Genomic DNA, 25,074 nt, shown 5'->3' with positions numbered 1-25,074 from the left:
CTCTCTCTCTCACACACACACACACACACACACACACACACACACACACACACACACACACACACGTTTCCAGTGATCTATGACACAGTGTGGGCTATCTCAGTCAGTCAACACACCGTTAAACCAACAGTTGCATTCTGTTGCTCGACATTGTGTCGGGTTAACGTTTTGCCCACAGTGGAAGCAAACAATATAATATCCATTAGTTCTAAACAACCATACATCAACAAACCGCTTACTACATTGCTACCAATACTCTATGTATGATAAAGGCCCAATCATGCCCGGATCATGCCCCGATGAGAGGGTGAAGCCAGCTCCACCAGGTAGAGGCAGTGGGGGTCTAAGGGACTACTGTTCACTGATACAGCAGGCCGGGAGTACTGTCCCCTTCTGAGTCGACCCCGACACACGCAACAACCACACCAGATGTGCTATTCATAGCTGCTTTACTGTTTGATGTATTTGTTATTTTTGTTATTTATAGATCAATTGTCTCAGATAAACTACAGTTTGAACTAAACCTTACTTTACCAGGCTATACAAGTCATATCACTCTATTGTGGCATTATGGAGGCCTTTCTGAATGGATATATATTATTCAGCCATTAATGTGTGCCTTGGTGTGTGTGTGGGGGGGGGGCTGAAGGCCCATGATGAAACAGAGCCTAACTACGCCCCTGGTGGCAGGCGTTTATAAGGGCCATCACCCATATGAAAAACAATGGGTCATTTAAATCAATTTACCGCCTACCAACACACATAACTCAAGCGAACATACACACACACATCAGTGCACGCACACACATCAGTGCACGCACACACACATGTGCACACGTGCACACAAATAAGCACACCAATACACAGAAATAAATGTGCATACTCACACACATAAACAATCCCACATGCATAAATATATGTCTTGTAATGTAATGCATACTCACTCACATAAACTCACAAACACACACACACACACACACACACACACACACACACACACACACACACACACACACACACACACACTGTGTATGCATGAGTTCTATGCTGACGGTGTCATATATTACGTGGACAGTTTGTTTAGCATGGCGGTGTAGGGCTCGTGGGTTGGTTTGATTTACCGCCGCCCCCCCCCAGCGTGGCGGAAGCTGATGATTAAACCTCCAGCTCCGGGCACCACCAGCCACACCTCGCCTGGTGAGGGGGGTGAAGCCCTGGGTTTGATGACTCTGGAAAAAGAAGTAAAGTGGATGCAGAAAGTAATAATGTTTGAGGTTTGAATATGAATGGTTGGGATCGGTAGAGAGCATTGGAGCCCTAGGTGGTGGGGGCACTCAGGGTCCGCCCGGGGCTGTCCTCCGGCCAGGCTCCTGGAACACCCTGACCGGGCTGTCAGGGTGCTTTAGGGTTCACCATTATCTCTGTGATGTAGGGGGTTCTTTTTGCTTGATCCTTACACTCGCTCTATTGCTCTCGCTCTCTTACTCCTGTTCTCTCTCGCTCCGTCTCTCTCGCTCTCTCGCTCCCTCACTCTCGCTCACTCTCTCTCTCCCCCTCGTGTTCATATACCTAAGCATTTTTGTTTGAAGTTGTCTATGCAAGTGTGTGTGTGTGTCTGTGTGTATGTATATGTGTATATGTGTGTCTGTGTCTAAGTGTGCGTGTTTATGTCTCTGTGCGTGCGTGTGTGTTTATGTCTGTGTGCATGTGTGTGTGTGCACGCAAAAACACACGTATCCGTGCCTGTGTTGGTTCTCCTTGAGATGGTCCATGTCTGGCTGCTGTGCGGGGGCCAATCACTAAGCTGGTGTCTCCATCATGCTGCCATATGGCTTCCCGAGGGAGGGGGGGTGGGGGGGGGGTTGTTCTGCTGTTGACGTATCTCATATTGGACCCGTACTGATTTACAGCCACCGTTGTTCCCTCAATAGAGGAATCCATTACACCCCTGTTTCTTCAGCAGAGCCAGGATATAGGTTATACTGTACAGGTGTGTGTGTGTGTGTGTGTGTGTGTGTGTGTGTGTGTGTGTGTGTGTGTGTGTGTGTGTGTGTGTGTGCGTGTGTGTGCGTGCGTGCGTGCGTGCGTGCGTGCGTGCGTGCGTGCGTGCGTGCGTGCGTGCGTGCGTGCGTGCGTGCGCGCGCGCGCGCGCGCGCGTGTGTGTACATGTGCGTGTGTGTGTGTGTGTGTACATGTGCGTGTGTGTGTGTGTGTGTGTACCATACTCTATCTATATAACCCCTGCTGTGTGCCGTTGAAGTCAACAATGAAGGAGGCGGAGGATTAATGAAATAAAACAATCCCCCTGAGAATCAAACGTAATACCTCGTGTTTCAGAGGTGCCATGAGGCCCATTTGTCACCAGAACGATGACTGATCTCCCCACCAATGCATCGAGACACCAGCCAAACAACAATAACAAGACCCCTGCAGAATGGCATGTTGTGTGCGACGTGCACGTCTCCCCCCAGGGGAGAGCACCAGCCTTGCAGATTGAGTGTGGTTGGTACTAGTGTACTATCATTGACTGAGGGCCGAGCCTTCAGGGGACTCTTGCTGGACTTTGGAGGACAGCACAAGCTAAGATAACGAGGGCCGGATCTAGAAGGAGTTCGCTTGTTTGCAATTAGAGATCAGTCGATAGGGTTTTCAGCGAAAGGAGGGGCACTGAGTGTGTGTTAATAATTAGTGTATAGTGGGCATAGGTCACAGTTTAAGTGGTAAAGTATCATAGTTTAAAATAAAATGTAATTCTGCTCTTGTTTGATTGAATATTGATATTCAATCAATATATATTGCAATTTTTACAATTTATGTCAAAATCAATCTATCTCCGAGTGAACAAAACAAATAGCAGTAGGACATTACTTCACACTTAAACCCCTGTCTGCAGAGGAATGCTTTGGGAAGCATCCAATCCAGCTCCAGTCTATCTCCCGTGGCCAATGGGATATATGTCTTCTGTGCTGTGACACACTACAGGTTTTCCTACCTCCCACCTGTGCACGTGTTTAGGTTTCTCCATCTGTACGCATGCCAAGTACGCTGCATGTGTACTTTTTGCAACTTGGCGTCTCACAAAACATACTCAGATACAGCATAGAGGATCATGATCTCCTCCATCAACCACCCCCCCCCCCCACATATACACACGTGCACACGCATGTGTACACATTATGTACTCCCCCAGATCGCTCTCACGACCCCAACCCCCTCGTGACCCCTAACTCCTCCCCCATGACCTCATCATCCCCCCCCCCCACATGTATCAGGTTGGCTGGGGCTTCGTGGGGGGACTATTTGGAGTGGGTTTCATCCGAACAGCTCCCGGACTGACTTCCATATCTGTTATGAAATGTGGAGTCGTCTGACCCCCGGCTCACCCCCCGGCGACTCTGGTAAATATTTAGACGTCTCTATGGTGCCGGCTTTTTTCCGCTCCTTCCTTCCTCCGTACATACATTCCAGAAGAGCGAAAAGGGAAATCGCAAGATTAGTTTGAATCACAGTGGCATTCCTCCTCCTCTTCTTGCTCCTCCTCCTCCGGCTCCTCCTCCTCTTCCTCTCGCTCTTCCTCCCCATGCTCATCCTCCTCTTCCTCCTCTTCCTCCTCCTCCTCCTCCTCTTCCTCCTCCTCCTGTCTCCATCGATGTCACTGGAGTGATTATTTTGCGGATAAGATCATGTGGACGTAGTCCGACGGGAAGGAAAATTCGGCGGTAGGGTCACGTAGGTCACCTGGGACAGCACTGTACCCGGGATCCTGAACCCCCCCCTCCAGCCTCCCCTTAACATGCATAACACATTTGGCTAAGTGCCCACGCTTTGTACCCCCAGATTTACTGTTACCAAGAAGGGGAACTCGCCTGACCTCGGTCCAGGACTGCTGAGTTACGATCCCCCTCCCTGAGAGAGAGAGAGAGAGAGAGAGAGAGACAGAGAGAGAGAGACAGAGAGACACAGACACAGAGGACAGAGAGACTCACGAGGTGGACAAAGTACTGTAGCCTCGTCTCAGTGTGACCCTGTGTGAGTTCAGCTGTGTGAGCTCAGCTGTGTGTGTGCGTGTTGCACTTGTCTTGGCGCAGACGTCGTCCTGACTCACTATAAAAATAGAGAGACAGAGAGAGGGAGAGCATTTTCAGAGAGAGAGAGAGAGAGAGAGAGAGAGAGAGAGCTCTGATTTTAGGAGAATCATTTTATGGGGGGGGGTGAAAAAAAATTAATGAAAGTAGGTGGAGAATATGGAACGTCGGTGGTGGTGTTGGCGGCGGCGGGTGCTAAGCACTGGGAGCAGCAGGGTGGAGAGGGAGTGGAGCAGCTATCTGGGACTGGATAATGACAGGAGCAGATGACAGGGGCCGTGCCGGCACGGTGTGCAGAGTCCACAGAGAGAGAGCCCGGCGTGTGCCCTCTCCAGGCCCAGACACTGCTGCTGCTGCTAGGGAGAGCAGCTCAACAATCACCTTCCTCCTCCTCCTCCTCTTCTTCATCTGGAACCAATGGCTCTGAACTCCAGCCCAGGTCGGTGTCTCGTCTTTCTCTGGCTCTGGGGTTTCACTCGAGGGCTGGTTTCCATTGGTGTTCGACTGACTCCCCGGATTCATTCATTATTTTTTTAGCGTTTGAGGTTGAGATTTATGAGCGGGATGTTTTTGGACGGTTTTATGATTGCGCTGGCCTGGGGGCTTTGAATGAAAGGCGAGCCTGGTGGAAGGTCTGCGATGGGGAGGCTGCATCTCCCGTGTGCTGCTTCAGCGAACATGTCCGCTATGAGTGTATTGTCAAAGAGACATGTTGTTTTTTTTGGGGGGGGGGGGGGTGATTTTAAGCTCAGTGTGTCAGCAAGGTGCTTGATAACCAATGCTTTTCAATTCGTTGTGCCGCTATTCAGTCTGAATACACTTGTTTGTACCACAACTAGTGTTAGCACAAGCAGACTCAGTGCAAGAAATAGGACATAGACAAGTTTAAATGGAAGTGGTTTGCTGCTTTTCCCAGGGAATGAGTCGATGTGGTGGTTCATAAGGGCAGTGGGTTGGACCTGCTATAGTGAACAGGTATAGCTTCACAAAAACACACATCATGAACACAGACTCACTCACAAACACACTTACCTTCACACACAGAAACATGCAATGTGTGTGCACACACATGCACACAAACATACATACAAACCTGCTCAAACACAGCCATATACAAATACACACATACATACCTGAACACACAAACATGAAATACACACACACACACAGACACGCACACACACACACACACACACACACACACACACACACACACACACACATATACACAAACACACCTACACACATATACACGCAATGCCCACACACGTACGCACACACATCCAGTGCGGTCAGCAGTATTTCTCAGCCCTTCCACCACTCCTTATTTTCCGCCCTTCCCAACCCAACTTGTTCCCCGACCTGCCCTGCATCATCTCAGGTTGCGCCCCCGTCTCAGGTTCTGGCTGCCTCGGGCCAGAACCTACCAGCCAGCCTGGATCACAGACAACAGCCCCGGAGCTGCGAGACAGACAGGACTGCTGCCACGGCAGAATCACCGCACGCTTGTCTTGCTCAAGCTAGGGGCGGGGGAGGTGGGGGGGGGGGGGGGGGGGGGATGCTGTCCACGTTGGCTGGCTGAATAATTGGGCAACAAGTCAACAGAGGGGTTTGTAGTGCATGCCTCCAGGGAATAGAGTATCACACAGATATGCCCATACACACACACACACACACACACACACACACACACACACACACACACACACACACACACACACACACACACACACACACACACACGTACACACACACACACGTACACACACGTACGTACACACAGACAAACACACACACTCACACTCTCTCACACGCACACACACACACACGTGTGTCATAAAACCAGACATATCCAGCAGCAGCAGCAGCAGCAGCAGCCACACAAACATCAAACATGCCCCCACAGGCCGTTGGAATGCAGGAATGTGCAAGTGGACGTATCGCAGAGCCACCGTTAACGGTGCAACAAGAGGTTGTTAATGTGTCCTACCACCTGAACCCTTCATCCAACCCAGCACCGGGTGCTACGGTGTCAAACATAAGCTGTAGGTCAGGGACAGACTCAGCATCGGATGTATCTGCTGTCCAAGAATCCAGATGTGAAAACAAGAGTAATCCGACATTAGCTTTCCTGTTTAATGGTAATGACACTTGCATAGCGATATGTGGATAATAGTGGAGAGAACTTGATTGCTTGTTGTATTTTCATCTTTTCATCCTTCTTTATATGTATCTTGTTTCTTTTGAACAGGCTACGTAGTGCTAGGTAGTCTTATTTAGACTTTAAGAATTCAAGGTTTAATTTGTTTCTGGTCAAAAGTAAAGAGTAGAAGGCTGGTCGATCATTCTTGTGAAGTCTGATTAATCAGGTGGTCCACGTTTCTCTCCACAGCCAGTGTCTTTAGAGTTCAAGCTGGCCTTTTTTTTCCCAGGGCCCGGTTGACTCCTTCCTTACCTACCAATTTCGTCTGAGAGCAGTGCAGGTGTGTGTGTCCTCCCTGGGGTCCTCATCTGTGCTGAAAGATAGTATTAGCGAGTAGTAGTTAGCATTAGGGAACAGAGAAACAGGTGCTTTCTCAAGTCCACTGCAAGCCTTTGTGTCCTTCTTTAAATTGCGGGTCAAAGTTGAGTTTCCTTTTTCGGAAGGAGGGAGGGTTTGGCAGCCTAACTAGACCGTAAATACCTTCCAATTCCTGCAAGGTTTCTTTAGATAAGGAAACAGCTTGTTGAGGTCCAAAGACTATCTGTAGGTGTGTGTTGAGACCTATCCAACTTCGAATGATTAGTCTGCTAAATGATGAGTTACAACGAACATGTAGCAGCCTATTTTATTCTTATTACTCATGTTCAAATTGACTTTCATTGAATTTGTCAACTCGTCATTCAGGAGATGCAGTCAGGTCTCAGCCACTACCTCCAGGAATACAAACTTTACAAGTTCCCATTAATCTGTTTTGCATTCTGGCAGACGTTCCCCTGATGACCTCCTGCACTCTCATGCACCTCGCATTTAAAAGTGGATATACTGCACTTTCCTTTTATGTGTGTGCGTATGTGTGTGGATGTGAGCGAGAGATAGAAGACATTTTTCCTAAAGCTAAGAGGATTAGATAGTAAATAATTACCTGTTGATGTTGACTCTTTTCATCAACCTAAAAGCCTTTAGCTGCCCTGCATAGAGACGCAGAGCTCACATGGCCCCCAGCCATCGCTTCAATCACAGTATAAAGGCTGTAACTTTAATTACATTTGATTCAAGGGTTTTAAACAGTGGCTTCAAGATAAAGGCTGCATTCCTGTGTGTGTGTGTGTGTGTGTGTGTGTGTGTGTGTGTGTGTGTGTGTGTGTGTGTGTGTGTGTGTGTGTGTGTGTGTGTGTGTGTGTGTGTGTGTGTGTGTATGTGTGTATGTGTGAAGGGGAGGGTAGAGAGGGAGGGTCATTATTCACAGAAAGCCCAAATGCACAGATGCTGATGTGGCTGTTAATCATCTGTTGAAGTACTTTACATTGTATATTTTCCTTGTTCAGTTCAACACTTAATGTGTTATTGTATTCAGCCTCCACACGGCATTCATTTTCAGTGAAATAAAAAGCTCTCTGGTGCGTTGAACTCTTAAAGTTTTGCTTCATTCCAGTGAGATAAACCATCATGTCAAATAGTGACATAAAGCGGTATAACAGGATTTATCTTCTGTTTTCCTAGATGTGGATATAGTCATTGAACTACAGAATCAAAAGAAGGATCATTCCTCCTCTCTATCATTCCTCCCCTCCTCCTCACCTTACAAAGGCCCTTTCTCTCTCTCTCTCTGTCTGTCTGTGTCTGTGTCTGTCTGTCTCTGTTTTTTCATCTCTTTCTCTCCGTCTGTCTGTCTGTCTGTCTGTCTGTCTGTCTGTCTGTCTGTCTGTCTGTCTGTCTCTGTCTCAGTCTTTGTCTCTCTTGCTCTTTCTTTATTTCTGTCTCTGACCCTCTCTGTCTCTGTCTTTATTTCTCTCTCTGTCTCGGTCTTTGTCTCTCTCTCTCTCTCTCTCTCTCTCTGGGGGTTTATTTAGTACCGTGCCTTAGCAGGAGTTTCTCATGATACCTAAGAAGCTAGTTAGCATTCCTGCTATCACATTTGAAACCCACCTCCACCACCGCTGTTGTAGTAAAGTGGTAGAACTGAAGACAAGTGAAAACAGCTGCCACTCTTTAGCTTTAACGAGCCACTAATCCTCCTTCAGAAGCCAATGAAGCTGTAGCTGGACTTAATGGCCGCTCTTCATAGTGTGCTTCCTTCGGGAATCTCTTTGCACTCCTTGAACTAACGGCTAAAGGACAAACCCCTAAAGGACCTCGAAAGACCTTGTTTATGAGTTCATTTTGAAGTGAAATAACAACAATGAATTTCATACAAGTCACTGGAAATTAAATTATGTATAAATAAACATAATATATTATGATTATGGTACAAGATGAAGATATCAATATTTAAATACATTAATCTTCAATGACATCCACTCTTGATCTCAATGCCTCAGGGGAAATGAAGGAAAACAGCGTGCACCAACACATGCTTCGAGCTCGGTTTAAGTTCCCAGTTTGACCGTCTCTCATTCCAACATACATCCGTCGTACTGGGAAACTCTGCGTGAACCCAGTGAGCGCCTCCTGGTTTCCGTCCTCAAAGCTGAGATGGATTCCCCTTGCATAATGCTGTGTATTTACAGCCACCTTGGCAGCCCAGGCGGGCAGATGGCGGCAGGCAGCTCTTTATTTAGTTGCTGTGTAATCAGGGCCCTTGGCCGCTTGACAGAACGGCGACGATGACCGAAGCCGCAACAGGCCGCAGCTTCTCTGAAAGACATGGCAAAGCCTTGTTTCATCTTCCACAAAACAGGTTAACCGACGACATCTTGGTTAAATTATGCTCCTTTGAAGGGTGCGATGTCATCAAATGTCTGTTGCATCAGCGTAACTCTAATTGTGAGCAGTCATTCAGTCATTCACAGTTGGATTTTCTGCATTTAGAACCCTGCTATGGAATATATTGGGCGATTATATTACAGTAAACCAGTGATCTTCTTACACACAAACGCACGCATACACACACACACACACACACACACACACACACACACACACACACACACACACACACACACACACACACACACACACATTTACACACACCCAAAAAAACAGCACATCCCGGCCACACACATGTGACATATGACATATGATCATGTTAGACTGTGTGTCAGCTTTCTGTCTGTTAACTATAGAGCGACCAAAAGGTTTGTGTGGAGGAGTGCATAGGTTGATGTCGGGGTCGGGTACGGTTCAAGATAAAGACCACATGCATTGACTACTATTATTTTTCACCCCCCTCTCTCTGTGTTCCCTGTGAGGACATGTGGATGGATGCTGCTGGCCAGGGGAATCTTCACAAGCTTTATGATGAGATGGAATATGAGAAGACATACGCCTGTGTGAAACCGTACGAAAAAATTCACTGCAGAGCAAACACCTCCTGTACAAATTACGTTGAATCAATATGTGAGTGAGGGTGAATTATTGAGTGTCGTCTGCGTGTATGTGTGGGCCTCCCATCTCTTGATCGCCCATGTGTCTCGGCCTCGGCGCCTTACGATAACAGACACTGTATGTGTGAGCCCGGGTTGGTGTTGTCTTTTAGGGTTCTTCTCGTGTGGGGTGACAGAGAGGGTGGGTGGGGGGGGGGGGGGGGGGGGGCGGTGGAATGCCTTTAATGGGGAGGAATGGTGTCATGTTTGCCTTTGTGAGTGTGGCTCCCCAGTGGCCGGCCGGGAGGGACAGTAGAGTCCGACCAAAGCGAAGCCCCCTTTGACCCGACCTTTTGCTATTTGCTTTGTTGCTCAATCAACATCCGAGGGTAATGGATAGCGGCGGAAGAGACCTATGGAGCTCTCTCTACTTTCTCTCCCAAGACACAATGGACCCCAGCCACGACTCAGATAGAGGCTAACGTTCAGCCGTCTCCATACTGATTACAGCCGCTGATAAGCCAGGACCACCGGGAGCTATAGCCACAGAAAGAAAAAAGAAACTTTGAGCAATTTGGCAAACTGAATGCCTTTTGGACTGAGGGGAGGCAAGTGAAAGGAGACACCGATTGTAGATAGATGGAAAGATGGCCCTGGAGGTACAGAAGGCTGGTGAAGCACCTGGGACCAGTGATACAGAGCTCCTGGCGTGCACCTCGGGGTCCCCCGCCCCAGGCCTGGGAAACCCTGCGCATGCATCAGGGTGTGCCTGTGGTCTGTGGTCTGCACACCAAATAAATACTTTGATATTAGAATCTGGTTAGAATGGCATTTGAAACTTTATCCGTGTCAGCTTGTTTTGAATATGGCCTTTTGGATTCTCCCTGTCGTTTGACTGTAGACATGTATACGCACGCCATCGTGCATGTAGTCTCGTCTCGCTCCAGGACATATTCTATCCCTCCCTTTCTCTTTCTGTCCTTGTTCTGCTTGAATATAAACCACACCATATACTCTCCGGAATAATGTAATTAGAAAAATGGCAAAGAAATACAGAAAAAAAATATTTAGAAATACTTTTCTGGTCTCAATTTGCTTATGGGACTTATGGAAAACCGAGTTAAAACCTAGTAAAGACAGTTACAGAATGTGTGTATGAAACACCTTATTCTACTTGCGTGGCTCATTTCTATCATGAGTCGACCAGTGAATGGTTTCCTAACAATGTGCATGAATGGGAGGGAATGGCACTGTGGGGATCCCATGTTTGCTCACGGGGTCATGTCCTGGTGTCAAACCAACAGGCTCTCTGAAGACAGAGCACCCCTCCTATTGTTGCTCCCACTGACATGAAGAGGTTGTGTGTGTGTGTGTGTGTGTGTGTGTGTGTGTGTGTGTGTGTGTGTGTGTGTGTGTGTGTGTGTGTGTGTGTGTGTGTGTGTGTGGGGGGGGGGGTGTGCGCTTCTGTGTGTGTGTGTGTGTGTGTGTGTGTGTGTGTGTGTGTGTGTGTGTGTGTGTGTGTGTGTGTGTGTGTGTGTGTGTGCGCGTGCGCGTGCATATCAGTGGGTGCACATGTGTGGATGTGCGACTATGGACGCCTGTGTGTGTGGGGTGTGTGTGTGGCTTCTTTCTCTGTTTCTCTCCTATTCCCCAGCCCCCCACCTTTCCACCAATCCTCAGGTTCCTCCTTCCCTTCTCTCTCCCACAAACGCTCAGCTGTACACACTTACTCGCACACACACTCGCTCCCACACTCACTCACTCACGCTGAGCTGGGGCCAAAAGAACTATCTGGGAGAGTTACCCCCTTCTACCAGACCTCCACTCCCCCAGCCAGCCACCCAGCCACCCGGGTCTGGTGCTGTGTGTCCCATTCAGAGACCCCCAGGGCTGGCCACGTGAGGAGTGTGACGGGGTGAGCAAATGGAAGTGGTTCACCAGCCGCTGCATCGGTTGCAACAGTATCATGGATTAGCTGATTTACCCTCTTCGCACTCAGGTAACAAACGATAAACTAGCATGGTATGTGCTTTCCAATGGAGCCTGTTGCTGGCTAAACATATACAGGCAGAACAAATTAGCACATTGAAAAGGGCTGAGATCTCCGGGTTACTTGTCTAGACTACTGTGTACGCTTCACTGCAATGGAATGGACTTTTTGCATTAGAAGAATCAGGTTTGTAGTTCTAATTCAATGTATTTTAAACTAGTTTGAAGTAAACCACAACGGATCAAACACGATAAGGGACATTTTAAACATCACCTTCAGTTTTTAACGGAAGTTAGCACGAATAACCGAGCATTTGACTTGTACCCGCACGTGTGTGTACTCCTGTGTGTGTCCTGTGATATTTTCCACACAACCTGCTCCAATGTAAATCTGATACACTGACTTCCTCTGCAGTTCGAAGTATTTATGACACGCAGCCTACTGAGAAGTTTCCAGACTATCATTAGGCACAATATTGAATCTCAACTTGCCCATGCTTGCACACAAACAAACAGTGTGTTCTTGCCACCAGAGAGAGGAGAGAACACTTGACAGAACAGTTGACACACTTTTATGCAGTTAGTAGGCTGCACACATCCAACACCACTATTGCTGACTAGGAAGCTAGCATGCATACAAAAAACAACCAAAAGACAGTCACAACTATTGAAACACACGCACACACACACACACACACACACACACACACACACACACACACACACACACACACACACACACACACACACACACACACACACACACACACACACACACACCTTGAGAGGAACTTGACATATGGTTTAGTCATTCAAAGCCAAACAATGCTGAGGCAGTATATTGAATCATGTGTTTTCCGGAACAGTACAGTTGGCTGCTTCCTCTGTTCTTGGCAAGCAGCACAGAAACTGCAGTAGTAAACGTATATAATACTTGTATATGTTTATTGACACTGTGTAAACTGTTGGGTCTTTATTTGCTAATAAGGACAATCCCTATCGTTGGAGGCCAAGTACAGGGTGTGTATAAGAGTGTATAATGTATAAGGAGCCCCTAGCATTGCTGGGTAATTACAGCATAGGGGCTGCCTTTGTTGTCTCCACCTGTTCACAACCATTAGTTAGGGTTACACTCGCTGCACAGCCCGGCCAAATTTGAAGACTGCTGGTCACAGTCTGAAATACAAGAATACTGCTGCTGGCGATATTCTTGTAATCTCACCCAAACTGACTTGCTGAATTACAGACTACTATGTAGGCATCTTACTCAGTTTTTATTTTTTTTCTATTTCTATATTTAACTTCTTAAGGGTTTTCTTTTCTTTTTTTTCTCCCTGCCAGAAATAACTCGAACTCGGTGACACTTTTAACGTCAGTTCACCGGACGTTAGCAGGAGACTGCCCAGCGTGTAATGTGGGACATGTGCATCCTTGTTTCAACTTCCCCGGTGTTGGTTTAAAACCAAGGAGAGGTGGCGGCGGCAGCTGTCATGACCGTCTCACGTCGGTTACTGCCGCGTCACGGTGGAATCTCCTTGACTGTTGAGGTCTCGCTCGGATTGTAGGAGTGTACGTGGTATCCATGGAGATGACGGCGCGAAGCGCCAGACGCTAGCTGGTGGAGCATCAGATAGACACGCGCTTGATAGGGACATGTGGGTGTTTAAAGGCCACCTGCACCAACCACAGTTTAGCGATTAATGATTCCATGAAAACATTATCAGTCTTTTTTATTAGTGTAACTATGCACAAACTTTTTTGGAAATCGTTTGTGCAATAACGTGTTACCTTAACCCTTTTTACGACTGTGTTGTTGAAATTGCAGTGAAGGTTATGTCTGCTGATTACAACTGAAAGGGTCAATGTGTATGCTCGGAAGGGTGAGTGTGACTTCGGTTTCAGACTTGACGTCTTTTTGCCGTGGGCCGGTTGGGTTGGGGCGTCGACTGATATCGACTACATGGGAGAGGTTAGGAGACACAATCCTGCCATATCTTTTTACGATGGGTTAGGTAATGCAAGGTAAATAAAACCAGCCTTGATTAAATCAGCAACTCTTTAAACAATAAGGGAGACTGGGTCCAATAGTGGTTACAACTCTAGACATCCTTACTTCTCCACGTCGATCTGTCTTGGAATAATGGAATAATACGTCACAAATCCATTTCATTCAATTCACCAAACAGTCCGGCTCCTTGCAGTAGGTCACACCTGGATCAAACCAATGGTCGTATCGACAGAGAAAATTAGGAGCCATTAGGAGCCTCCAGTATAAACTCAATAAATAAGTACATAACTGTGGAAAACCGACAGGAAATGGCAGGAGGACAGCAGCACGGTGCTCTCACACATGTGGTATGCGGTATAATAAGTCTGCTGCACAATATGTATGATGGTGTGTCCCAGTGGCTGCTTCGAGAGGAAAGGCAGCAGCAGTAGGCCAGCGCTTGACAAGGTTCTTGGATTAATAACACGCAGTGTGACCCCCGAGGAATTCACAACACGTCCACGTGATATTATAGGGTTCTGATCGCACAGGAACACAGCGCTTTGAAATGAGAATGAGTCGAGGCTGGTTTTAAATACTCCCACCGTGTAGAATACTTTGCTGGCAATAAACAACGCGTGCGTGTGTATGTGCGCGCGCGCGTGCGTCTGTCTGTATATGCACGGATTTCGCTATCGTCTTATTGGCTCCTTCTTCGTGACTTGTTTCTGCCATACTTCAGTCTATGAAGTGGTTGTTTAGTATCTCATCTACCCGGATAGGGTAGAAGAAAGCAGCTTCTCTCTCTCTCTCTCTCTCTCTCTCTCTCTCTCTCTCTCTCTCTCTCTCTCTCTCTCTCTCTCTCTCTCTCTCTCTCTCTCTCTCTCTCTCTCTCTCTCTCTCTCTCTCTCTCTCTCTCTCTCTCTCTCTCTCTCTCTCTCTCTCTCTCTCTCTCTCTCTCTCTCTCTCTCTCTCTCTCTCTCTCTCTCTCTCTCTCTCTCTCTCTCTCTCTCTCTCTCTCTTCCAATAGCAGTAGTCGACCGAGGGTGAGTTTAGTGCCGTTGTTTGGTCGTTCATCAGCTGGCGGGGGACACGAGCCACATCCGCTTTAATAGCCGTCGTTCACGAGCCGAGCTTGACGTGAACCCGGGAGGTTCATCGACCTTTTGTCATTTTCATACCGTAAGGCAAACTTCTTCTTTCACTGACATGTGTGACAACATTAGATCTGCGTGTGTACCGGTTATTGCCTTGAGGATTTCTGATGTCACTTTTGTGGCTGTGAGTCTGCTGGGATGTTTTAACGGGATTGTACAGTGAGGATTTATGACGGAAATGCCGCATTCAACAGGGCGAACTGAATGTGCTGTTGTAACCAAACCGCTGTAGCGGTGTTGTGGATGAGACGTGGGATCACGTCATACGATCGAGTTCATGATGAGAGCCCTAGACAAGTCTGCGATGCCTCTACCACTTGTTTGTTTTCGAAATTACTGTTACCGCATTTGCATTCAAGTCCAATCGTGTATCGCAAGAGGCGGGCACTTGTTACATCGGCTGTGCCCAGTGAAACGGCGTAGTCTATGTGTGTACTGGATTTTAACTTATTGTGTTGGGGTTGAAGTCAATGTGGCTCATGTGTTATCATATCAAGTTATCAAACAACCTTTTGATAGCCAATGGATATTGCATTTCTGTTTAGTTATATATTGTGTCTATTTTTATCAATAGAGAAACTTGGAGAGAGACATTAGCTGGAGCATATATAGAGCAATGGTTTGCAGTCGCTTGGAGTGGTGTAGAACAAACGGACACAATTTAGGATGATTGTATAGTTAAGATAATTAGATCAAATAACTTAATAGGGTGGTTATGAAAGTTATGTATGGAAATATTTCTACATTCATTGCTTAATTTATTGATAGTTTTTTTCTCGATTTCCTTGACTTATAAATATATGCAAAAGATTGGTGCAGTGATTGCACGAAAATAAAAGATCGGGACAAACCCCCATTCTATAGTTGGTTCTCCTGATCATGTGCAGTTAAGATCAAATGAGATTTACATTAGCAATCCTTGATCAACTACAGACATAAACCACATGCTATTGTGGATGTTTAATAAATTGATCATCAATAATCAATCCACACATTTCTAAACACACTGACCTAATGATACATTCAAAACCCTAACATTTTTACCACTCACTTTTAGTTCCAGTTAAAGACAGTCAAAGGCTTGTGGATAAGCCAGAGCTGAAATGTGCTTCCCACACCTTCTCTAGTCAATGATTAACGATGGTTTTTAAATCCCAGATAGAGTAAGGCATGATTCAAGCACTCAAACTTAAAAGGCGTTTTGTGTGGCCCACACATACTCAGCGTTAAAGCAGACAGCCGTTGGCAAACCAACAGTGCGTTTGGTGATATGCAACCAGAGCATGTGTGTAGGCCGGTCACGTCATCATTCAGTCTGTTATCACTTGATGAAGTTCCACCCGCCCCGTCCTGGAGAAGAGACGTGCCACAGCTGGGAACTTGCCTGCTTGATTATGTAAATCACACCTTCTCCTGAGGCCCTTAAAACCTAGACAGCATAAGCAGAGTAAATAGTCGTGTGAGGCACCGTTCTTGCTGTGCCACAAAGGCAAAGTTTGCGCTGCGAAAGGTCAGAGGTGTGCGATGAATCACTTAATAAACCACATGGTCGCGAGGGCTGCGATTACGTCACTTTCGCTTCACGCCTTTTTGTGTGTTTATGGACCAGATAGAAAGGAGAGACGGGAGAGCAGGTTGGAGAAGAGAGATGGAATGACATGTAGCATCGGACCACAGGTGGGAATCGACCCGGGGTCGCCTCAAGGAGAACTGTCTACGTGGTTGGCACATTAGCCGGTTGACCCACCGAGCCGTCCTGCTCTGTGCTTTCCGAGGAGATGGGTTCTGGAGGTCATCAAGGCCTGTATCTGCCATAGTGACAGAGTGATCACACATGGGAGTGTCCAGAATCCAGACAGATGATGGATCGATCAGCCCACCGGTCTCTGCAGTCCACTGGATCGGCTTGTAGCTTGCGCTATCCATCCATCATACATCTGGGTGGACTGTTCCACGTGTGATTCCACTAACGGGGACATTAGTATGGCTTGTAATGGCTCATCAACATCACAGCTGGTGGTAAAATAGGGGGTTCTTTAAGTACAGTGGTAGAGGGGTCCACACACCAGAAGGTATCCAAACAATGAGGAGCACAACAGGGAGACTCTTGAAGACAGGCAGACTGACAGGAGGGGGGAATGGCAGGCCTCCTTGACCCCTGGTGTTGTAAAGCCTGACCCCTGACAGAGGAACTCCAACAAACAGCTGGGCTCTGGTTTCACGAGAAGGCATCGGAGGTTCTGCCCTCTGCAATGCCAGCAGGAGACAATAAAGGGATTAGGAAGGAGAAAGTAGACAAAGGACATGAAGATGCTAGGGCTTAAGGATGCTTGAACTCTGTTTTGTGTGTAAAGACGTTGCCGGTAGCAACTGATTAATCGGCTGATTTTCTCACTTGGTATTTCTTTGTTAATTTGACCCAACAGTACTAAGAACCAATGCTTGGTTAAAAAAAAACGATATAGTCTAATGTCTAATGTGAGACAGCCGCTTAGCCGTCAAATCACCATTAATATAGCTTTAAGAAGCTAAACAGAAACCCAGAGATGTATTGAGTTTGGGGCATGCGCCCTGCCCACCCCAAACAGTTAACACCTCGGCGTGTACACACATGGGGGTCAGACATATGGTCACTGGGTCTTCTTTGGGGTGGAATCTAATTGAGTGGGTCAGCATTTCAAACATGCAGCATATACACATCGGGTAAACAGTGAAATCTGCTGCCCGTTAACGAGATGTCATCAATCAGACAACAGCCATCAATCTCTTGTCAGGGTTCCACATTGACAGTCAAATGTGGACCTGGTTTCCCATGCTGGGTTAAAGGTGCAAAAGCTGGACCCCTCCAAATACAACCCTGCTGTGTGTGTGTGTGTGTGTGTGTGTGTGTGTGTGTGTGTGTGTGTGTGTGTGTGTGTGTGTGTGTGTGTGTGTGTGTGTGTGTGTGTGTGTGTGTGTGTGTGTGTGTGTGTGTGTGTGTGTGTGTGTGTGTGTGTTTGCTGGATCAGTAGACAAACATCTGGCATTTGGCTTCTAAATTAGCAAAGACCACAGCAGTAGCATTGCTTGTCTCCCATTTGTTTCAGGGAAGTTTTCCAACTACAATTTAATGAACAACCCTAAACTACTTGAATTTATCATTTGTATCCACTTTCTGTGGTTCAGATAGTGCGTTAGTTGCAATATATACCAACTCAGTGCAACAAAATACATCTGTCATCGTGTGTTCACGTCTATAAATAAAGCTTTTACACCAGAAAATTGATCTCATCTTGAGTTGCAATCAATAAATGAAGCCAGAGGAAAGACCCCTGGAGAGTGTGTGATTGTAGGCAGTCGAGAACGCCATGCATAATTTATGCACCCCGCTACATTTTGTACTCAAACTAAACATTTGGTTTTGCTGGAACCAAAGCCTTAATATTGAAAGTAATGTAATGCAGACTCTTTTTTCAAATTCTGCTCCCAAATGAGGTCATAAATTATTACAGGAAATAAAAACTTGCTGGCGCCATGTCTGGGGCATATGGGCTTGGACTAGGAGCATGAACTCAAAAAATATATTGCTAATAGAAGAGAATAAAGGGAATAAAAACATGTAAGTTGTGGCTTTGGCAAGAAGAGGCTCAGCTGTGAGTGTCCAGATCAATAATATATGATGAGTACTCCAATGTTGTGCTGAACTGTTGCAAAGACTTAATACAAGAAGAATCCTGAGCTGGCCACTAGTTGGCGTCAATGAGGGGGTTAAAGGACGCTTTTACTCAATTAAAACGGCCATTTAAAGAAAACGGCTTTAAGAATGTTTTGGCCAGTTACCGGTGACCAGTTTGTGAACGTTGTACTCAGCTCTGAACTCAAGTTGTGTTTTTTTGCGGGATGTCAAAGTGCCTTTTCCTACATCCGCAGCGAGGAGTGTTTGGATGTGTTGGGACCTGTCTGGGCAGGAGTTTTAGTGACAATTGCTAGTGACATATTTTGTTATTCCAGGAACCTCCCCCCAAAATGTGGCCATTGAGGCCTTCAGGGGTCTTAAGTGTCAATCAAGGCGTCTCTGACAGTCCCCGGAGACCCCTTGTGTTTCACCCCCTGGGGCCAGCCCAGAAGAGTCATATGATGGAGAGACGTTGAGGCTTAACTCTACCTGCTTTTGTGCTTTTGTGTTTGACCAGGAGGAGACAGGGAGCGAATGACCGCTAACCATGAGACCTACCTTCTCATGGCCAACACCCAGAATGACATGGAGGATTGGGTGAAGACCATCCGCAGGGTCATCTGGGCACCCTTCGGCGGAGGTCAGTATGTTTCGCCTGTGTTCATAATGTGTGTCCACGACCCACGTCATATAATACTCATTGTGCAGGTTGTTTGGTACACTTTACAATAATGGTACATGAGTTATCCATGAGTTACCAGTAGTTAATGCAGTGATTAGTATTATTATATAGCTTCAGCATAGCATAGGGGTTAATAATAAATAATAATAAATGAAATTTATATAGCGCTTAATATGGTACTCTAAGACGCTTAAACGGTTAGCGTAAGTGGGTTATGGTTAACCCTAACCCTATTCAACAATGTATTGATTAATGCCTTAGTTAAAATGAAGACCATAAACGTAGCCATTAAAAAATAGTAAACTTGAACATCATTAGTAAATGATAACTAGACTTTAGTTATCTTTTTCATTTACAGTTAGTTAATACCAGGCAGATACTCGACATAACAACAAAAATAGGGATATTGAAATATAAGAAGCATGAAAGATAAATATAAACATATATATATAGGTATCATACTGTTATATTAATATTTGTATTGTATATTGTCTGTGAGACAGTAACATCTATACACACTATATATTTCAGTAGTGTGCAAATAAATAATATATCAAGACATTAGCATCAATTAGTTGTTTGCTATGCTTCGCTGCTGGGCTCCCCGGGCACCATATTGACTGGCAGAGGTGTGTGTGTGTGTGTGTGTGTGTGTGTGTGTGTGTGTGTGTGTGTGTGTGTGTGTGTGTGTGTGTGTGTGTGTGTGTGTGTGTGTGTGTGTGTGTGTGTGTGTGTGTGTGTGTGTGTGTGTGTGTGTGTGTGTGTGTGTGTGTGTGTGTTGGATGAAGATGAGTTGGCCCCTGTGTTATCAGTGCCGGGAGTTTGATTTGTATCTCAGTTGACTGCTCTTCAAAAGGACGAGCCATTTGTCAAAGTTGAGAGGTGGGGCTCCGAGCTGGCGTAGGGGGTGGGTGCTCTTTGTCACCCGATCAGGACACACACACACACACACATGCATTCAATGATGCTCGCGCGCACATACTCTCAAACGATCAGTCCCAATTCCCCATGCATAGTCAAAACTCAGTCATTGCTGCGCACGCACACACACAGACAAACAGGAAAACCCTCTTCAAACACCTACAGATTCACATCGATGTCACTTGTATATTCACACACAGTCACACAAACACAGTTATACACACACATTTACATTGATACACACACACGTACAGTGATATATATATATATACACACACACATACACATACACATACACACACACACACACACAGAGTTATACACACAGCCACACACAATATACACATACCCATACACACACACAGTTATACACACAAACACACACACACAGTTATATACACACACACACGGTCATATGCACACACACACACACACACACACACACACACACACACACACACACACACACACACACACACACACACACACACACACACACACACACAGTTATACACACACACACACAGTTCTGCACACATGCACACACAGAGTTATAGACACGCACACAAAGCTCCATATTTCAGCCCAGTCCGGGAGCAGGCTTGCGTAATCCCCCAGGGCCTTGTCTCCTCCTGCTGGAGACAGACTGACGGGGAGACAGACAGACAGACAGACAGACAGAGAAAGAGGTCACCCCCCATAGATCACTGTGAGTTTGACAAAGAGGCAACCATCAGCCATCAGGGGTCCCTTCTTGCCGTCAAAGTCGTCGTTGTGTCCCGCTCCCGCGATGAGAGAAAACCTCCATTGTCATTCATGGGAGTATAAATTGGTGCGTTGCGTTCAGAAGGAGCCGACATGTGCAGCTGCGGCCTCTCGGTGTGGATCTTCAGGGACGCTATGGATGGTAATGTGATGTTCCGTCCAGATCCACACACGTCCTGGTGGGATGCCTTTGTATGTGTTGTTTAGAGGCGTGCTTTGAGGTAGAAGCGTTACATAATCTGTGTCATAAATGCAGGTTGTGCACCCCGGTCTAAATTTATGCATTCTTTATGTACCAATAAAGTTCATGGCGGGGGATAAAAAGACATTGTTGCTCGTTGGACCGCTTCCAGATTCAGGGGAAAGATAGGTTGAATGTGTGTTTAGCCTGATGTATATCTGCATATTATAATATGTCCCACTGTCCCACTGTGTGCATTAGAGCTTTACAGTCTACAATGTGTGCTTTACAAAAATTAAGCTTAACACTAACGTTGATCATAACCTGGTACGTTTGTGTTTTACAATACATGATTTAATTCATAGCATCGGAGTAAAACCTACAAAGTGTGTGTGTGTGTACCGGGGTTCCAGTGTGTGTGCATGTATTGGCCCAGGAAATAGGTGTTAATCCCAGTTTGTATGAGAGACCTGTGCTGATAACCAGGCTGTTACACACACACACACACACACACACACACACACACACACACACACACACACACACACACACACACACACACACACACACACACACACACACACACACACACACACACACACACACACACACACACACACACACACACACAAAGAGCAGCAGGATGTGGAGGGATCGAGTTCCCCTCAGTCCAGACCAAGGCTTTTGCTAGTCTGCATATTCAGTTCATGCTCTCCTCCATATACAACTCTGTACCACAAGCCTTGCATGGAAGCCAACCTAGGGGTTTGTCACAAACTAAGTGGATCAAGTCGCGCTTAAATATATCACCTCACTGCCAGGGGTATTCTGTACACACTAATGGGACAATTACTGTTTGTTGTGTTTGTGTGTGTTTGTGCACAGACATGTTTGTGCCTGAACGTGTTTACGTGTATATTCAGTCATTCAAATCCATTTATTATTGTATGGGTGTAACTGTCGCCTTTCATAATGCCACTATTTCCATTCAATACTGACCTGCTAACTGGGATAACATCATCACGTGTCTGACGTTCTTGGATGGGGCCATGTGTTCCAGGCATCTTCGGCCAGAAGCTGGAGGAGACGGTGCGTTACGAGCGGCGCTATGGCAACAAGCTGGCCCCGATGCTGGTGGAGCAGTGCGTGGACTTCATCCGGGAGCAGGGCCTGCAGGAGGAGGGCCTGTTCAGGCTGCCGGGGCAGGCCAACCTGGTGAAGGAGCTCCAGGACGCCTTCGACTGCGGGGAGAAGCCCTCCTTTGACCGGTAAGGAGAACCTCTCTAGGGATAAGAGAGGTGGAGCAACACAGTCTCACCTCTGGTGTGAGCTGAATATTTCTGATAACTTCAAAATGGTTTGAAAGTCGTTTGTTAACATCTCCCCCTCATCATTACATCTCATCTTTTTTTTTTTATATGGTGATTCATAGTTTTGATCAGTAAATACAACTTGAAATCCTTTTTATTTTAACATGATTATAATGCTTTTTCAAAACTCCCAGTGAGTTTTGACTGAGCTATTTGCTTGTTAAATGTACAGTTCGATTGATTTCAACCTGGCTGCACACAATAACTGACCCAGTAATGATATCATACCATTCACATCAACATGACTTTAGATCAATGACCTTATGTCCTAGGTCTCTAACTCCAATCTGGCCAAGCTTTCACAGCGTAGTGGGACTTTACTGGCTAATTTCACGCTCCACTGGACCTTTTTGGGTGCAACACATTCTTTTTTATAGAGTAGCATGTCGGGTCATTGAGATTCCTGGATTTACCAAGAAGCATTTCACTGGACTGCAGCCGTCTCTGGCAGAGAGGAGATTATGCCTTCAGACTCACAGTAAACCAGAGAGAGCTGGAGGGCCTAGCAGAAGCACTAGAGGGCCTAGCAGAAGCACTAGAGGGCCTAGCAGAAGCACTAGAGGGCCTAGCAGAAGCACTGGAGGGCCTACCAGAAGCACTGGAGGGCCTAGCAGAAGCACTGGAGGGCCTACCAGAAGCTTTAAGCAGCTAGCATCAAATAGTGAATCAGAGCCTTAGCAGGATGATGTGCAGCACTTACCAGTTGACATGAAGCTTAAAGAAAAACGTATCTCCCATGCCAAGAAAGATCTTGGGAAGATGACAAACAGTTGTTAAAACCTGGAATACCAACCTGTAAGAGAGGTGATGCAGTGAGGAGTTAAAAGGCGCCGATCCGAGCATTGGAACCTGTTTATACCAAGCAGAGCCCGGTCAACACCATATATCATCATGACAGCCTCATGACTTATGAAACTGCCTTGCATATGCATGGGAGATGTACTATCTGGAGGTTGGGCGGCCGCAGATGGAATAAGTGCAAGTAAAGTTGCAGGATTTCGACAACTCTCATTTGATTTGCATCTCCTCTTTGGATTTGTTATTGTGTTCTTTCTTTCTTTCTTTCTTTTTTTTCTCCAAAAGTGCTGATATTGATAAATTACTTAATGTTTTAAGAACATTCTACTAATAGCTGAAATGTTGTTAGAGAAGTTACATACCGGCGGTGGCGTAGCCAGCCCTTAAAGTAATTGTATTATCTTAAAAATACAACGCAAAACAAAAATAACACACCAATACAACACTAATTTGAGCATGGTAGCAAGATATACTGACATTTTCTGTGCGCGAAATGACATCTCTTGTATCGGTCTCTGTTATTGTATGTACTGTGGTGGATGCCTGGGTGGTCATGGGACGATGAAACTATTTTCCATGGCAGCGTCTGTACCATAGCTGCTGTGATGATGTATAGCATCATCTATAACTCAGTCTGACACGCACACACACACACACACACACACACACAGTAATGGAATCCTCCTCTTCCTATCTGCAAACCACATCCTCTGCCGAACTCATCTGCCCCCGCCAACTGTATCAATGGAGGGTGATAAATTAGAGCTGAAATGCATTACTTCAAGGAACTTCTGCCAGTACATCACCTGGCTGTCCCTCTTAGGACAGTGGTACATTCACAGATGTATCCGCCCTGGAAGAACGGAAATACTCCTCCTCCTTCCTTTCCTTTTTGGCTAACTCAAGTTAACTTATTTTCTCCATGTTTTATTTACTTATTTTCTCCTTATTTTCTCCAGGCCAATAAGGACGTCATACGCATATTATTTGATGATGCTCATGTTTGCTTGGATAGCTCTCTCTCTCTCTCTTGCATTGGGACGCACAATAGCATGTCATGGTTTGTTTTCTCCTGTTTCTGTACAATGTCTCGCCCACACCTGCTCATAGATGTGTCTTCTGAAGCAATATTTCTATATGCATTTTTCAAAACTAATTTTGCCATCATCCCTCCCTCCCTCCCTCCCTCCCTCTGTACAGCAACACAGACGTCCATACAGTGGCATCTCTGCTGAAGCTGTACCTCCGAGAGCTCCCTGAGCCGGTGGTCCCCTTCTCCCAATACGATTGCTTCTTGGCCTGCACCAAGCTGCTCAGCAAGGACGACGCCACGGTGAGCACCAGGATCAGTCCTGGGGGGGGTGAGGGGCGACCCGCTCCTAGCCGAGAGCTACCTGTGCCCTGGATCCCGGGTGTCCCCATTGACCTCACCTGTCGGCCTCCTAGAGCAAGACACCCTGCGCCTGCTTGTTAACAACGTGCCTCTGAATTGGCAGTCGCTCTGCATAACAGGGGTGCTTAATAAGTAAATAATGTCAACAGCTAATGGAACAAACTACAAGTTGGTCCATTGTGTTAGGCTGTACCTCCACTGACCCCATTCTGTCAGCTGCTTCACTGATTCATCAGTTCTACTGGAATGGATTGAGTTCAAATGATAATTCGGGGTCACATTACCCATTAATCATCTTTTTTTAGTTTTGCCTCCGTGCGTCAAAGTATGTTTTGATATGGCGTCTTGTGTATGGCTGTGTATCATTTTCATAGGCCCTATCATGTCTATAGGTAGTGCATGGGTGGTATGGTATAAGGATGTACAGCGTATTAAACTATGTGTTTGTGTTGTCTGCAGGGTATTGCGGAATTGAGGAAACTTGTGAAAGCTCTACCTCAAGTCAACTACAATCTCCTCACATACATTTGCAGGTTTGTACAATGAAACCCTTTTAATACTGTTTCTAATAAAAATATAGGAAATT

General features: G+C 46.3%; 1 protein-coding gene across 5 annotated transcripts in view; it reads left to right on the top strand.

Annotated features, from left to right (window-relative positions):
• arhgap24 (Rho GTPase activating protein 24) overlaps nucleotides 1-25,074 on the top strand; it is a 57,107-nt gene that overhangs the window by 27,312 nt on the left and 4,721 nt on the right. For 2 of the 5 annotated variants that reach the window (XM_060038159.1, XM_060038158.1), the window contains exons 4-7: nucleotides 18,896-19,018; nucleotides 21,988-22,195; nucleotides 24,296-24,428; nucleotides 24,948-25,021. In XM_060038159.1, coding sequence (XP_059894142.1) covers nucleotides 18,896-19,018; nucleotides 21,988-22,195; nucleotides 24,296-24,428; nucleotides 24,948-25,021 — 538 coding nt within the window. Of the gene's footprint in view, nucleotides 1-4,190; nucleotides 4,525-10,695; nucleotides 11,590-12,272; nucleotides 14,749-18,895; nucleotides 19,019-21,987; nucleotides 22,196-24,295; nucleotides 24,429-24,947; nucleotides 25,022-25,074 lie in introns of those variants that run through there. The other 3 variants (XM_060038162.1, XM_060038161.1, XM_060038163.1) reach the window with 3 other exon arrangements.

This window comes from Gadus macrocephalus, chromosome 19, assembly GCF_031168955.1.
Source record: "Gadus macrocephalus chromosome 19, ASM3116895v1".
Classification (NCBI taxonomy): Eukaryota; Metazoa; Chordata; class Actinopteri; order Gadiformes; family Gadidae; genus Gadus; species Gadus macrocephalus.
This window is presented reverse-complemented; position numbering and strand designations above follow the sequence as displayed.